The sequence below is a fragment of the Arvicanthis niloticus genome, chromosome 4 (assembly GCF_011762505.2).
Source record: "Arvicanthis niloticus isolate mArvNil1 chromosome 4, mArvNil1.pat.X, whole genome shotgun sequence".
NCBI lineage: Eukaryota > Metazoa > Chordata > Mammalia > Rodentia > Muridae > Arvicanthis > Arvicanthis niloticus.
The window spans coordinates 107,753,521-107,769,803 of NC_047661.1; the positions used below are offsets into that span (position 1 = coordinate 107,753,521).

At 39.6% G+C, this 16,283-nt stretch overlaps 1 protein-coding gene across 2 annotated transcripts in view; it reads left to right on the forward strand.

The window, feature by feature from the left end:
- Col25a1 (collagen type XXV alpha 1 chain) overlaps positions 1-15,110 on the forward strand; it is a 383,527-nt gene extending 368,417 nt beyond the window's left edge. The window contains exons 35-38 of one of the 2 annotated variants that reach the window (XM_034501180.2): positions 961-1,014; positions 5,205-5,282; positions 7,035-7,073; positions 10,289-15,110. In XM_034501180.2, the coding sequence (XP_034357071.1) occupies positions 961-1,014; positions 5,205-5,282; positions 7,035-7,073; positions 10,289-10,291 (174 nt within the window). In that variant the 3' untranslated portion in view covers positions 10,292-15,110. Of the gene's footprint in view, positions 1-960; positions 1,015-4,663; positions 4,751-5,204; positions 5,283-7,034; positions 7,074-10,288 lie in introns of both variants that reach the window. The other variant, XM_076933258.1, reaches the window with a different exon arrangement.
- Positions 15,111-16,283: the final 1,173 nt, after the last annotated feature.

Genomic DNA, 16,283 nt, shown 5'->3' on the forward strand with positions numbered 1-16,283 from the left:
TGTACAGCAAACATCCTTTAATTCTAATAAATACAGTCAAAGGTCTCCATCACCAGAGACACCAAGAATATACAATATTTTGTCTATGTATTCATGTGCACCTGCACGTGCACACATACACACACACATAATTACTGTGCACATATACAGCAATATAAAATACACTAGTGTTTGCATAAGATAAATGAAGGAGAAATAATTCATATAAAATTAGTAACTGGCATTGCATAGTGGTACTTTCAAAATACTTTCCTAAATTAAGGACACTCAACATCAGCATGACCTAGTTATGGAAAAAATAAATATGTATCAAATCAGTCTGCCTCTCATGAACTGCCCTTGGGGAAGGGTATTTTGTCAAAGTTGTTATGTAATGGGTTTTATTTTTCATTAAGTCTGTATGTGTATTTTCTCTTATGCTAAAAATATTATATAAAAATACAGTGTCAAAAGTAATGCCTCCAGGAGCAGTCACTGCTTGTCAGTGTTATGTGAGTAATTATGTTACCAGAATTGCTGTTTATTGAGCACCTGTTATGTCCAAGCATCATTCTGGCACTCTGTATCCACTGTCTCATTTAACATCCACAACAGCTGTGTGACAGATAGTCATTAACCTTATCCTATAGTCAGGGGACTGAAGGACAGAGTAAGTAATTTGCCCAGACCCACACAAGTTAGTAAACATGCCAGGATTCAAATTAATATCCTGTGTTCTTTCTCCTGCATTTCTGAGGAGGGGGAAAAAAGCACGAAACCTGTTGTGCATAGCTCATTGAAATGGTAGTAAATTCTAAGTGCTACTGTTCTTTGTAAGTTTAAAGGTTATTTGACATGTCTGTTTTTATATCTGAGATCAGACCGATGAAATGTTGTTATGGTAGTGGTGTTTGTTGATTTCAATATGATTTTGTCACAGTTATGCCAATAGATATGTTGAGTTTGCTTTTTATCCCCTAGGGCTTCCCTGGTCCTCGAGGCGAGAAGGGTGACCTAGGAGAAAAGGGAGAAAAGGTGACTTCTCCCACCATGCATCTCCTGTGTTTGTGCCAGTGGAGCTTATAGCATGCATCTCCTATGTTTGTGCCAGCGATGTCTGCTCTGCTGCTGCTGAACCTGCAGAATTCCATCAGACAACTTTCCTGTGTTTCCCTGTGTTCCAAAAACACACTGTCGTCCAATCTAAGGAGTCAGGTGTTCAAAGAGGGCTAAAGAAGGCTACACAGCTAGAAATGAGGGCACCTTCCAGCCTAGGAGTAAGATTCTAACTCCTGGATATCAAAGCTACAGTCTTTGAACTTCCTGACATCAATTTTTTAAATATAGTGTCCAAAGGGATTGAATTCCTTTTTTTTTCCACAAAAGTTAGATCACATTGCACAAACCTCAGTGGTATTCGGGCAAAGCCTGTCTCACCCACAGGCCAGGGTCTTCTTTATCTTCCTGAAGTTCCCAAGAGAGAGAGTGACACATGATACATTTTGATATTTTTAAATTCAGAGTAGAAAACAGGCTCCATCACAGACCACAGTATGCCCACTGTGCAGAAGCTACTCTGTTAGCTGTAAAGCCAACAGCTGTAGGCTATTTAATGAAGACATTATTTTATGGCTTGGTGTTAAGGATTTCTCGGGGACATCAACACCATAGGTTATAGGGGTCAATATCAAGCAATGATTTTATGACTAAAAGTTTCAGCTGTGAGTTTTAAACATCACTTTTTCTATTTCTCTTTTGTTCTCTCTTTCCCTTTTCCTCCCTCCCTCTCTCCCTCCCTCCCTCCCTCCCTCCCTCCCTCCTCCTCTCCTCCTCTCCTCCTCTCCTCCTCTCCTCCTCTCCTCATCCTGCCATCTCTTGCTATCGTCTTTAGCCCAATAGTAAACCAAATACGTTTTTACATTGGATGAAGCAAAAAAGCAACAAAAACTCATTAATGAAAATCTTAGAGTAGCTGAATATCCATCCACCTCATGACTTTAATGTAAACCAGTTCTTCTTAGATTAATTTGTGCCCTGATATGCTTAATAACTCAACATTTTTAAAACTCCAGTAAATTCTCTTGAACAGTGAAACTCATTCCTGCTGTGATGTAAGACCAAAAGAGATGTGTCAGGGAAAGGCTACGAAGCCCACTGTGTGTGTTTTAAGAATTAAGAGTTTCTCAGCCTCCCATTGGTAAGAGCCCATACCCTGGTCATCCCAAGCACCACCTTCTACATCACTGCATATGGTGAGCACCTCTGCATTTCTTTCCCCAAGAGTTTTACACATGATCAACCTTGACGTCTTCACACTGCCTTCCCAAGGTGGGTGTTGTTATTTCTCTACTTCACAGACAAGGAAAGGATGCCATAAGAAGTTCTTTTCCAGGTTATCAATCCTAACTATAAATTGTAGTGCGGTTTGAGACAGGTTCTATGTGAGACCATTGAACACAAAGCAAATTGTCTGAAAAGGCTCTGTTTACTTATTATATATTTACCTAGTGGGTATAAGTCTAAAATGTTACCCAAGAAAAAATATATCATGTGGTACTCAATTTTATTATCTTTAAAGAAGTTAGAAATTATACCAGTATTGGCTCAGTGGCAGAGTCCTTACTGAGCATGTACAAAGCCCTGAGGTCATTTTTTTTCCCAGCATGGCAAAGGAAAGAAGAATAAAGAGTCTAGGAGAGAGGGGAAATTTTCATTATTGTAGCTTATAAAAGCATCAACTCACAAACCCTACCTCGGAAAAATGTTAATCACTCATACAAAAATAGTTCCACAATTATTTCAAGTTTTATATTTAGGAAAATTAGATTCTAAGGGTTGAACACTTTGTGTATCTTTTTCACTGGTATAAGAAATAAAAATTGACCATAATTATCACATTTCAACTGCTCATACACATGATGACACGTAACTTTGAGGAATGTAGACAGTCACTTCATTTTACAACATGCTGTTGATTGATAATGTTGACATAGTCTTCTTTGTAATAGCATTAACATAGCATTCTTCATGATGGATTTTTTTTTCGTAAAGCTTGCTGTTCAGTTAAATATCAACACAAAATTAATTGCCTATCACAGTAATTCCAGTAGATAGTCTTAAGCCCATTTGCCAATCAAGCAATGAACGCCTCTTAACCAACACACCTGGTCTTGGGTAGATCTATTCAAAGATGGGCCTGCTGACTTCAGGGAGGGCACAGCACACATAAAGTTCTATCAGTTCATGCCATGGCATTGAAGCCACCTGCTGAGGGGGATGCTGATTCTTCGTGAGTGCTTGCTTCTGAAAGCATTGGCTACCACATTTCCTGTCTCACCTGCTCCTTCTTCACTCTCCCTGACACAACTCTGCCTTCACTCATGCTCAGGCAAACCACACCGAATTTCTATCCCCTGTATTCAAGAAGCCCAAGTGGTTTGGATTCCAAGCCTTCTGCCACAATGTTCTTGGCACACAGGAGATGAGCAAGGCGGAGCTTTGGCCCATGCTGTCAGGGTGAATGTATTCATTTGAATGAGGGTCTCATACTTTTCTGCGGTGTGCGTTGTTCTGTCTTTTCCCTTTGAATATTCATGGTGTTTGCTTCAGACTGTTCAGCTTTATTGCAACTGCCATCCGGATTGCAGAGTGCATGCTCTAGTTTATGTGTGTATCTATGTATCATCTTTTGCATTCTGTACAGCACCAACTCCCTGTCTATAAGTTAGCAGATGTCTATGTTAACGTAAACCAGCTGGGGCGCATTCCTTCCTTCCTCTCCTTTTGCCTCCTTTCCTTCATCCCTCCGTCCCTAGGACCCATGCAGACATCCTACAAACCTTGACCTTCATTCCCAAATACTAATTTCCACAGCTACATTCCCACTACGTAATTATCCTGCCTACCTCATTTTAATGAGCCCAGACTGCTTTTCCTATCTGCAGCATTGTAAGCTGGAAACTCATTTACCATTGTGGACAACAGAGATTGAAGAAGACCGCCAACTGTCTCCAGTTGGCATTGCTGCTGTGTATTAACACCTGAAACTTGTGTTTAACTCAATAACTAGAGTATTCATTTTCATTTTTGCTGGGGAGGAAAAGTTAAACACAATAGAGGCACATTTTAATACTGGAATTTTTTTACTGGGAGCTATGTCCAGAATAGAATATGACTGGACAGCCTTGGGAGAGAACAAAGCTGTTGCCTCTCCCTCTAAGTCTGTACAGTCATCATATGTTAAAGAATAAGGAGGGAAAAGGCAAATTAAAAGTACTCAAAATTGGGTGGATTATCCATTACCCAAAGCCCAGCTCCCCCAATTCCAACTGGCTTCAGTACAACTTACCCGCCATCTTTGACTGGTCCACAGAACAAATCCCTAATTCACTGTTGACTTCAATATTTTGACCCGCCTTTCTGATGCATCAGCCCTTTTGGTCTCCTTCTTTCTTCTTTTGAATGTCATTCATAAATAAATAAATAATAAATAAATCTATCCTGCTTCCAGAATCCATTGTCAACATGGCAGTCTTATATTTTTATAGCATCATGTCTATGTACATCAGTAAACAATGGTAAATGCCTTCCAGACTATTTCTAGCTAAGCCATATTTCGGATCATTTTCATTCTACACCCCCTCAAAATAAAACCTGTCTTTTATTTAAACCCTTGTATCCACAGGGGGAAAAGGGAAAGAAAGGCAAAAAGGGGCCTAAAGGGGAGAAAGGAGAACAGGGCGCTCCTGGATTAGATGCACCCTGCCCGTTGGTATGTCTAACTGATGCAACTGTCTCCAGATGTCTCGTGATGGAATGAGGAGGAGATGGGAGAGGAGCAGGCCAGAGGGTCCAGTAACAGCAGATTCCTGTGAGGGTCATTTAACACTGACCTTCAGATGGGTGTTCAGAAGTATGAAGTGACACTGGTGTCCTTGACGCCTGTTGCCAGCCACCTCTGTTTCTAAACTCACAAGCAGTGCTGGCTGACTAGAACCTGACTATAGGATGTGAAGAAGAGTCAGCAATGTCCCATAGCTATCCAAAGATGAGGCCACGGTCTCCTGACAAAGGCCTCGTCGTGATAATGTGAAACTTCTCTGCATGTTACAGTCCCTTCTAAGTTGTTCCTCTCCCAGCTTTTTCTTCGAGTTGTTTCTTTAGCAGATTTTTGTTTTCAATGAATTCTTGGATTAGTAACATTATGAGTTAATCTTTACAAACAGGGATTCCGTGGCGTTAAGGGGGAAAAGGGGGAGCCAGGCCAGCCTGGCCTGGATGGGCTGGATGCTCCTTGCCAATTGGTACAGTATTTCTCTTTCCTACCATCATCCTGCATGCCATTCCTTTGTTTACTATGTATTCGTCTGTATCAGTGTAAAGTGCTTCTTTCTGGAGCCAGCTTTACATGATAAACATACTACATGTATGTGCATGAGCAGGCTTCTCCCTGGGCTCTGCATCAGGGAGAGAGCAAGCATGCATTATCAGTGAGTGTACATTAATCTTCTAACATTGTTCTCACTACTGACATGTTTATCTTATGTTATTTAGAGTATTAATTTACCCAATAGATATTCAGAGATTATTTGTAAGTTAGATAAAAATACATAACACAATGGCACTTCTAAGCCATTGGGCTTTTGCCCCACTTATTTTTTTTTTCCCTGTCCTCTAAAAGAAAGAGTAGTATTTTTTTGTCTCTCCCGTGATAGTCTTATCAGGGTGTAAATAAGACCAGTTGTACATTATGACTTCTGTGGTCAAGAGTTAACCAATTTGAAGCAACACCGTTAAGAGACTATAGGAAGGAAAACCAAACTGCCCTGGACATCTAAAGATGATGATTGTCTGCATCCCAAACCCTCTTCCTTGTCACATAACCTTTTGCCATAATGGTCTCTCCTTTTAAAACTCACTTTCCTGAAGTAGATGGAACTCCCTCCTCCATTGGCATGAACTCAAAATCCTCCTTATACTAAAATCTAAAATTCTACTGGTTGATCCTTCTCCATGTACCAATCTGGCATTACCAATTTCTCCCAAATATGCATAAGGCTAGATTCTTTTTACAATTAAAACGGTAGTGTGATCATATTTTGTTGAGTCTAAAGAAAGATTTTTATCATCGTGTTCCATTCGGTCTGCATGGCCTTACACGTGATTCTTCGGTTATAAGCATGATTCTTTAAAGGTAAATGTATATTTTGTGAGCGTCTTAGGAGATTGTATTTATAGGAAAATATTAGAAAATATTAATGTGGGATACTCTGTCTTTTGTTTGTTTGGTGTTGATAAGTCACATTTCATAAACCTCTTAATTGGAGGAAAATGCATGCCTTCAACTATGTCATGTCTTCCAGTCTCATTTGTATCTGAAGATGCTTACACCTCAGTGAAAATATACTTTGTAGCCTTTAGAAACCTTCACTCAGAATGTTAAGCAACTTCAGAGGATTTAACCAGGAGCACTGATGAGTGCTGTGGATAATAGCTACTATAACACATAGCTAGACTGCCAGTGTTTCAAATGAGTATGTTTTTGCAATATCTGTATAGAGTATAGGCAAGTAAAAAACACTGGAACATGGAGACCTATAACTTCAGATAGAAATGGCCTGCCCTTGGTTACCCTTACCACAAACCATGGTCCATAGTGATCACAAGGAAATGACACTCTTGATTCATTTAGTAAAGACAAGTGTGATATGTTTTAATGATGTTAAGAGGTACCATGCAGGTACGTTATCTAAAGGTGTGGCTGTGATCAAGACACTGGGCAACCATGCCCAGTTCATTTTCAAAATTAGACATAGCGTTTTCTTATTTGTGTATTTTCTAGATGTTTGTTCAGTCTGAGAAACATTTGAATCAGCTTCATTTTAACCAAAAGTGGGTAAAATATCACAATATTTTTATTAGCCACTAATTAGTGTAAGACGCCTATGACTGAAGCCACCTAATAGAAATCGTTTCTGAAGTCTCTTAGCATGTGAATGTGATGTCTTATTACTTGTCTAAGCCTAAGGAATTCTATTTCTTCTCTTCAAAATCAGGGACCCGATGGATTACCTATGCCTGGCTGCTGGCAAAAGGTGGGTAGGCCTTATGGTTTTTTGTTTGTTTGTTTGTTTTTTGAAAAAAAAAATCCTAATCTTGATCTGCCCCTTTCCATGCAGAACAGACCTTTTCTATTTGACGTTCTTGAAAACTGTTTGGGTATTCCAAAGCAAAAAGTGCCAGCTCTGGACCATCTTTAGATGACCGTGTTTACTACCGATTTCTTCCCAAACCAGTGAGAAAAACAGTTCCTGACAAATGTTGTAAGCTGGAACCTCAAATTCTTTGTCTGTGATGGAAAGGGGCAATATATCCGAGCAAGATTGTTTGGCTCTCTCTCTCTCTCACTGAACTCTTTCTACCTACTGTTTTTGGGGATTTTTAATTCTAGTTTTTCATTGTATATCGTTTGCATTGAGATATGGTAGAACCCTGTTAATATCAGTCACGCAACTGAGAAAGCAGAAAATATAAACATAACATTTATCAGGGATAGATTGGTTTCTGTCCCGTCATACAAGGATATTGCTTTGGTTGATTCATGAGTAGCCTACGGATGAGTAATAGACCTTTGGCAAAGCAAAGAAACTTCCAAGAGCAGCAAGCTGGTGGATAACAGGGCTAGGAAGGAGAAACGGCAAGACGTGGTGGTATCATTTCCAGCAGGAAGGCGGAGCTCTCTGCATTCTGCACTGCTCAGGGAATGCTGACTCTGTGCAAGTAATGCTGGAAACCCAGTGTGCAGGTTGCCAGAAGTCAAAAAAAAAAAAAAAAAAAAAAAAAAAAAGCCTAGAAATAACAATGCCATAGGGGGAAACTGCACTTGCAGTTTTGAAATTTTATCTCCAATACTTTGTAGCTTATCCAGTAATTGTAGATGGCCACGCTTCCCTGGCAAAATTAGAACAAACTATGTAAGAGTGTGGAAACGTGAGGAGACACTGGGCTCTTGGTTGCTTCTCAAGTCAGCAACTCAACCATCAGGAAATCTTATGTAATGTGCTTTCTCAACCAGCCTTACAGACTTAGCCAGGGACAGAAAAGCCATCTCTCTTAACAGCATCATTTATTTACAAGCTTCCCATATTCCCCTTTGAACCTATCAAATAATGAACTCGGTTGCCTCTGAGGTCAAGAGGGGCTCTGGATACAGACCCCTCATCAGATTCATACTACCTGGTAAAACTATCCTCTTACCAGCCTAGCTGCCGTTCACAGACATCGTAATACCTCCCCATGCTAGAATGGCCATTTGCTCTCTAACCTCTCCCCTGTAATTCAATGAGATGATGATTCTTTAGCTCTGGCCATGAGCTCACTGCACCTTAGAGATACAACGAGTTCACGTCCCCCACCCTGTGACACCACTCAGGACTTGGAGTCACTGTGGGTCTGCAGCACTTCAAAATTGTTTTTTCCTTTTCATAAAGGCATAAATGTTAGGGAAACAACATAGCATTCATCTTGTTAGCTCTTGAAATGGAAAACCTGATGACAATATGGATAGTGCGATAGACTCAAAAACTGTCCTTATAAATATTGATCTTTCTATGAAATAGATACTATATTCTGCATAAGATTAAGAATCTCATGGATCTAGTAGCATCTTCTACTTAGAAAACTAGTTTGATGATGGAACGCTGGTGTTGCTTAACACCTCCCCACAACAGGCATGAACTCTAGTCACCACATTGTGGAGCTCCCGTCCCCCAATATAAATGAAACAGTGAGAAAAATGAAATGGTCTCAGATTTCTTAGATGGCCAATTTAGATATCTCAAATAGTCAAGTAATGTTTAATTGATATGTAGGTGGCCAGTACGTGGCTTCTGGCTAGTCCTATTTTATTTAGGCGACCAGTATAAACACTTTTGTGGGATTTTAATGTTTTATTAGCATATACTAGTTATACACAATAGATCCATTATACATTTTCATCCATGTATATGATACATTTTGGTCATATTACCCTCTCTTGTCTTTCCCCTACTCCCACTGATCATCATTCCAATAGTCCCCTGCTATTTTGATGGTCTAGTGAATTTCATTAGGTTTCTTAGAGAAATATAGACACAGGATTATTTGAAGGAGCGTAGGCACCTTAACAGAAGCTGGACTGCTAAAGAAAACGTCCATCCATGAACCACTACCTACATATAGCTCCTCCGTGATGGATATTACTTTTGCTATTTTTTTCTTTGTTTGTTTGTTTGTTTTATTTGGTTTCTCTGTATATCCCTGACTGTCCTGGAACTAGCTCTGTAGACCAAGCTGGCCTCAAACTCGTCTGCCGGCCTCCAAGTGCTGGGATTAAAGGCATGCACCACCATCTGCTGGCTGACAGGTTCATTCTCACGAAGTTTTTCTTGGGAAAAGAAAAACACGGTGTTGTTTGTGAAAACATTGGAAGGGGACTCTGGACTAGTTGCCTGTGGGGGTCGGGCCAAGGCACAGATACTATCTCTCCTCTGCATTTTACTTTTCTCGTTGATTTTCCTTTGAATGAAACTAAAGGCCAGTCGTGGTGGCACATGCCTTTAAGTCCCAATACACGTAAGGCAGCCAGAGCTCTGAGAGTTTGAGGCCAGCCAGGGCTACACAGTAAATCACTGTCTCAAATAAACAAACAAATCCTAAAGAAATCTTGGAGATCTGCTCTATAAACTAATAGCACAGTGCACCCTGCCTCTCGCTCTCAGAGCCAGTGGCAGTTCTGTAAAGATCTTCACAACATAGTTCTTCAAAATGAGGAACCAGAGACTTGGGGAATGTTTTTGTCCCAGCAAGCAGAACTGTCACATGCATGAGAACTGTAGCAGGCAGGGTCACCTTATGAGCCTGCTAGCAGGGCAAGGCTAGCCTTAGGAGAAACCACCAACAGGAAATGCACACACATGTATATGCAGGAAGGTGTTGGTCAGTGGCATCTTTGAGCTTAGACCCTTTGGCTATTCGGTTGACCTTGGCTTTCTGCTTTCTCAGAACATTGACTAAAACAATCCCTTATCCTAAAGTTCCTAATTGGCAATGGAAAAATGTGGGTGGGAACTAAGAAGAGAATTGCGGTTAACTGGAGTTTTTACACTTTAATATGGGAGTCATCAAATGATCAAATCAGCTTGCTGACTTTAAAAAGAAAAACTACAAGGTTCTTCCAGCGTTTGTAAAAGAGATGTTAATTTGGAATTGTTAGCAAAGAACTACTAACACCACGGTGTCTTCTTTGTTGTTGTTGTCTGTTTTTCTGCAGTGATGAATCTAACCTTCCAAGCATGAAGTTGTGTATATAATGGTCCACCTTTTATATTTATAGTTGAAAAACAGAAGTGCAGATTTCGCAAGTGTGAGCTCTGCCCATCCGACACACTGCATCGCCCTGTCCACTGTAGCACACTTGTCTATCTTTCCTCACGTCTGAAGTTAGGCAGTTCATGGACGTGAGGAACCTGCAGGACGTATAGTGTCTCTATTTTATGTGAACGTATGTGTTTATACGGACATCAGTGATATAAAGAACAAGCCGTTGCTTTTGCTATTTTCTTATTTGGAGCGTGTTAATTGCATGGACAAAAAGCGCCATGAAATAGTTTACATGAAAGTGTGACCAAATATGGACTCAAAGCTATGAACACGCAGCACACATTCCCTGGTAGCGTTCGTTCATGCCTACACCACCTACTGAAACTGACTAAAACCAGCATGACTTTGTGCCAGACGTGCTTGTGCAAATGAAGATGCTTGCATGCTGCCTCGTGAGTTCTTTGCCTACATCTGAGCTCTTATTCCTTTTGTCATCTCAAGGGGGTTACACCATGGCTTATTGCCAAAAAGAGATAAGTTGACGGAGAGCAGACACACACAGTTGGTCTTATATTTTGAGGGAGTTGCAGTCCCGCTGCAGATCCACAGCCCGTGATCTTGTGGGCTCCTGTGAACACCTTGGTTGAAATACCAAAGGGTTAGGCTGATGGCTGCCACTAGTTTTCCTCGGGCTACTCTTGGCCATGAAGATGCTGGAAGAGGACCGGTTCAGCATCCTGCACCGTCTTTCACGTGACCAAGTTGGAAGGAGGTTTACAAACGCGAACACCCAGAACAGCAGAAATTGGTTTTCTACATGATCTGATCTGACTTTCCACTGGTGTTGATGCTTTGGGAGAATGTCAGAGGTGTGCAGCAGTGGTTTTGGAGACAGCAGAGCCTTGGAATGGAAGCCTCTGTTTGTGTAGTGAAGGGTGTGGACATCCCACTGGAGCTCAGGTTGCTGAAGAGAGACTGTGTCCTAAGAAGGGACCAGGCAGAATAAGCTGGGCTACAAATGCAGACTTTACCAAAGGTGGTCGGAAAGTGTCCCTTCCTTCCTTCCTTCCTGGGTTCCATACCAAACATTTTTCTACAAGTTCAAGAAACAAAATATAGTTTCCAATTTTTCTCATACTCTTTATTTTCTTTGTCCAGGAACAGAAACCATTTGTTTAAGTTTGGGTCTCATAGGTTTTTAAACAATATTTTAAGAAAAGTTTTCAGATCATAATTTGAATCCAACAGTAAAAATCACCTCTTCACATCTCTTTTTGTTGTTTTGTTTGGTTGAGATAATTGAAGAAATTATAGGGAGACTCCATTTTTGGCTTAACTATTGTAAAGTATGAAGGTTAAGAGGGTTTTTTTCACTACTGTTTGATTTACATTGACAAGTGTAACTGTCAGTTGTTGTAAACTCAAATTTGTAATCATATTTGATAGCATGAACTTGCTTTTTTTAAGCTTTTTTTCTATATTGAAGTTAATTTCTCACTTTTGTTTTTACATTTCTAAGTGTTTGTCTTATACACAGACCAAATCTGAGATCTCAGAAAGCTCTGAAACACAGTTGCCATAAAATGAGTCTCATTTTGACTGACTTGCTCAAAACTCACTACATAGTCTTAGCCTGGACATTTCTTTGCACAGTGAAGACTTTGTGACATGTTTTGAAATAACTTATTCTAAGTAGAAGGGTTGCCTCAAAGAAGCACCATCAGTGGGAATGGTCATTCTGGCATCCCATTAGAGAATTTCGTTTCCCTCAGTGATTAAATGCCATTTTTATGGGAATGTTTCAAGTTTTGTGCTTAGATATTTACCACCAGAGGGAAAATTAGTTCATGCTTAGGATAACAGCAATAAAGATACAGTTTCAAGACAGATCTTAAGATGTCATTCAGATTGTGTAACCAAATGCTCAATCATGCAAAATGGTGTCATCTTTTATTTTCTTTATGTCATTTCTGAGATTAGAATTTACTATTTCTGATAACATTCCACATCCCTAAGCCAATTTAGCATTTTTTTTAATGGAGAGTATTTTCTAACAATTTCTTATATGGTATAGTTAGGGTAAGGTATTTCTCAATATATGAAACAATTCGTCTTAAATCATTTGGGGGACAAAATTGAGCCCAACACTATACATTATCTTCAGGAAAGAAAACGAGAATAACTATAGCCTCTTGAGGCCATCCGGTGACTACATCTCCTCTTATCTTCCTTTCTGTTTCTCCACTAGAAAGAGGTCTTGAGAGGGATCATTATTTAAAACTTAAAGAGATTCAAATGAGACTAGCTCAACAACAAAAGAAACATTAAAGCACTGGACATACCCCTGTAAAGATACCGCATAGACTGTGTGTGCATTTGGGGTCTGGCTTGTAAGACACATTTAAAAGAATGTGTAAACTTCCATTTCATGTACTTTCTTGGGGCAGACAAACAGAATGATGGTAGTCCTCTGTGCTCAATGGATTGCTAGGTTAACCACCATGAGTTAGCCTTAAACTCTGGGCTATTAAGACATTGTTAATCCTTCATTTTATCATCAAACTGAATAATTTACAAATGAATCCATAATAAATTATCATTGCTGGGACATAGGTTTATAGATAGCATTCTTTCTTATAAAGACTTCTTTAGGAGAATTAAGAAAAAAATGTATGAAGCACCCATCAGTCAGATTTTTTTCAGAGACGCCAACCTCTCTAAAGGACGCCTTTGTTATGTTTACCTTTACAGTGTTTTCCACTTGTGTTGTTGGTGCTGATAAATTTTCTTCCTTTTTTATTTTTATGGATAGTAGACCTCTATTGTGGGTCATTTCATTTCTCTGTTTAATGCCATTCCTAAGCTGTTAGTGCACAGTTCCATTTTTGGAGTTCATGAATTTGTTGTAAACGTAGTTCAATCCCAGCCTTTCCTAGTGTAAACCAGCCTTCTGTGGCTCTTCTGATTCTATGCTCATGTTATACACCACATGCCTTTATCGGTTTGCATTGCCTCCTCTTCTGAGGCACTCACCTGTCAGCTTCCAGAGCCACTGTTAGAGAAGTCTGCATCTGACACATAGGGTACCCGGTAAATAGCTTTCCTTTTCCATCCTCAAATGCAGCCTTGGAGGATTTTTTTTTTCTTTATCCCATGATTTTATGGAGAACATTGGAATGCTTCACCTTCTTATCAATAGAAAGTTCTCGGTTTTGTATTTTCACTCTGTGCATATGATGTCAGTGGGGGCAGTTACATCTATTACATAGACTTTGTGTGTATATCTGCTAGCTTAAGGAAATGGTCAGATCACCATTCTGTACCTATGGGGCAGTTGTCCTTGATATCTTACATTTTTGGCACTTAGGAAATGTGCCCAAAGTATTTCCAAGTATTCTTTTAAAATATTACTAGTAAAACATTTAAAAATAACATTTTTAATCCCCACCCCCTGCTATATCTACCTTATGGTAGTTCAGCATCTTCTCATAAGGGGTAGTAAGAAACTTGGATGCTGACATTCAAAACCTTGATTTTCTTTCTTTCTTGATACTCAAATTATGTAATGCTACTAAGACAAAGAATTCAATAACTTTTACCCCCAAGAAGTTTTACTGTCTTATAAGGTTCAAAGGAGCCTTATCATTCCAAAAATCTTGAGAATGGTCAGATCTGATGCTAGTGATTGACAGATCTGAGCAGTTATAATTCTGCTGAGCTGTGATAGGCTGTAAAGGTCTTCTGTCCCTCCTCCTGTTTTCTTAACATATTTTTTCTTTCATCTTCTCTTTGTGCCCCACATTATATGCCCAGACACTCCTTTCACTTGGATTGCTGGTGAATTTATTTAAGGTTTTTCTTACTTTTATACTAATAAACATTTTAATGGCTTTTTTTTCTTCACTAAAATGTATGAACTGCCTCCTCTGCTTATTGGCAGAATGATTTGGAGACAGGAGGATGGACCTCATTGTGCTTGATATCTTGACAACAAGAAAAAAATACCAACGTTTTCAAAATGAGTTGATATTCTGACCCATCTCAGAAATACTAATGAGTCAGATTCAAAAAAGGAGTGTCTCCCATATTGCTGACATCTGGGTGGATATCCTTTACAGTGTTGTAAATGTTTCATTAAGCTGGACATTTTTAAAAGATGTATGTATCTGATTTATCTTTTGGAAATATTATATTTTTATTTGTATTTTTTACATTTTAAAGTTCATCTCTATGTGCAGCTATTTTTATATTGCCAAAAAAAGAAAAAACTCACATAAATACATAGTAAGAGGGAAATGGGGGAAAATGGCAAGTGTAACCTTGTGTGTGGGGGGGTTTCTTTTTTTTTAATGTTTTATGGGCCAGTCTCATGTACTTGGTTAGTCTAAGAATACATTGTATCTTTTCACTGTACATATGGCACAAACCTGATTATCTTGGTAGTGTAAATATTTAAAAGATTGATTTTCCCTTTGTTTGATTTCTTATTTCAATTGTAATTTTTCCAACTGTCATTACTGAAACAAAGGCCTGTGAAGGTTTTTGATTTGCAGTCTGGAGATGATTGTTTTGTGTCCACTTTCTAACTTGTTTTTTAATTACTTTCAAAACTTGTTTTCAGGGTTCTTAGTTTGTGAGAAGTTGACCTTCGGAATTATTTTTACACTATTTATGACTTATTTTCATAATGTAAAAAGTGTGTAATTATTACATTAACCCAAACAATGATAATGAATTGTATTGTTATAAAGTTTTAATGATATTCCTGAGAACTTTGTCCTATTTTCTTTTATTTAGAAACAGTTGCCCAAGAATTTCATCCTACATTTCTTCAGAACTGTAACCCTACCACCCACACCAACACCATAGTATGATGATTCTTCTTTTTTTTTTTTTTAATTAATGTTTCCTGGGTCATGTAATAATGCTTCCAAACTCAGCTTCCTCTTCAAAGTCACTTCCCTGCTGGAATTCCCTATTTGGATGGTGTGAGTCACCTTACGTTGAGTTACCTGTTCCTCGCCCCATCACATCAGAGTGTAGAACATAATTCCACTTCACACTGACACAGCGCATGATCTGTGACTGTGTGCTTGCACACGGCACCAGTGATCTGCAAATGCCGAAGCCCTTTCAGTGTGCCTTTCCAGTCCCTGCCCCTATCAGTACTCATGCTCCACCTATTTTTCTTTCTTCTCACCCCCAGCTAGGTCTCTCTCTCTCTCACTAACCAATGGCCAACCCTCAGGACTCCTATCTGCATCTTCTATGGCTGCCCTGCCTGGAACTCCTTCTCCCTAGAGGTGCTCTTTCATTTCCAGGATGAAGAATGAGTGAGTGACTCAGCTCTTCTGACAGCCACACTTCCTGACTGGCTGCCATAGTGCCACTTGTGCCGGATACACAAGTGCTCACCATATTCGCTTTCACCCCTGCTTTTCTTCCAGACCCTGAGATCCTAGGCGATGGAACCCCCTTCCCCTGCCATTCAGTCAAACTCCATGGAAGCCTCAGTCACTTTGGACACATCCACTTCTCATGGGTGGTCCATTACCACATGTCTCCCTTCCCACCCACATTGATTGAGTCTAGACTGTACTGCACCCCCTCCTGTACTTTAGAAAAAGAGCCTTCGAAGCAGACCTCCTGCAACTAATGACCCCTTTCCCTCCTCTTCATACCCTCTCATCTTGAGGCCAATGATTCAAACAGAGTTAAAAAAAAAAAAAAAAAAAAAAAAAGCTAAAAAGATTTTTTTTCATGTGATATTTCTCATGAAGAACATTGCCTTTTTGAGGACCCCTACCTAAATGTAACTCCAGGGCCTAGAGAAATGGGTCAACAGGTAAGGCTCTTGTCATCAAGCCTGAAGCTAAGTTCTGTCCACGTGGTGGAAGACAGAACCAATTCCAAAGCATTGCCCTCTGACCTTCAAGTGCACACCA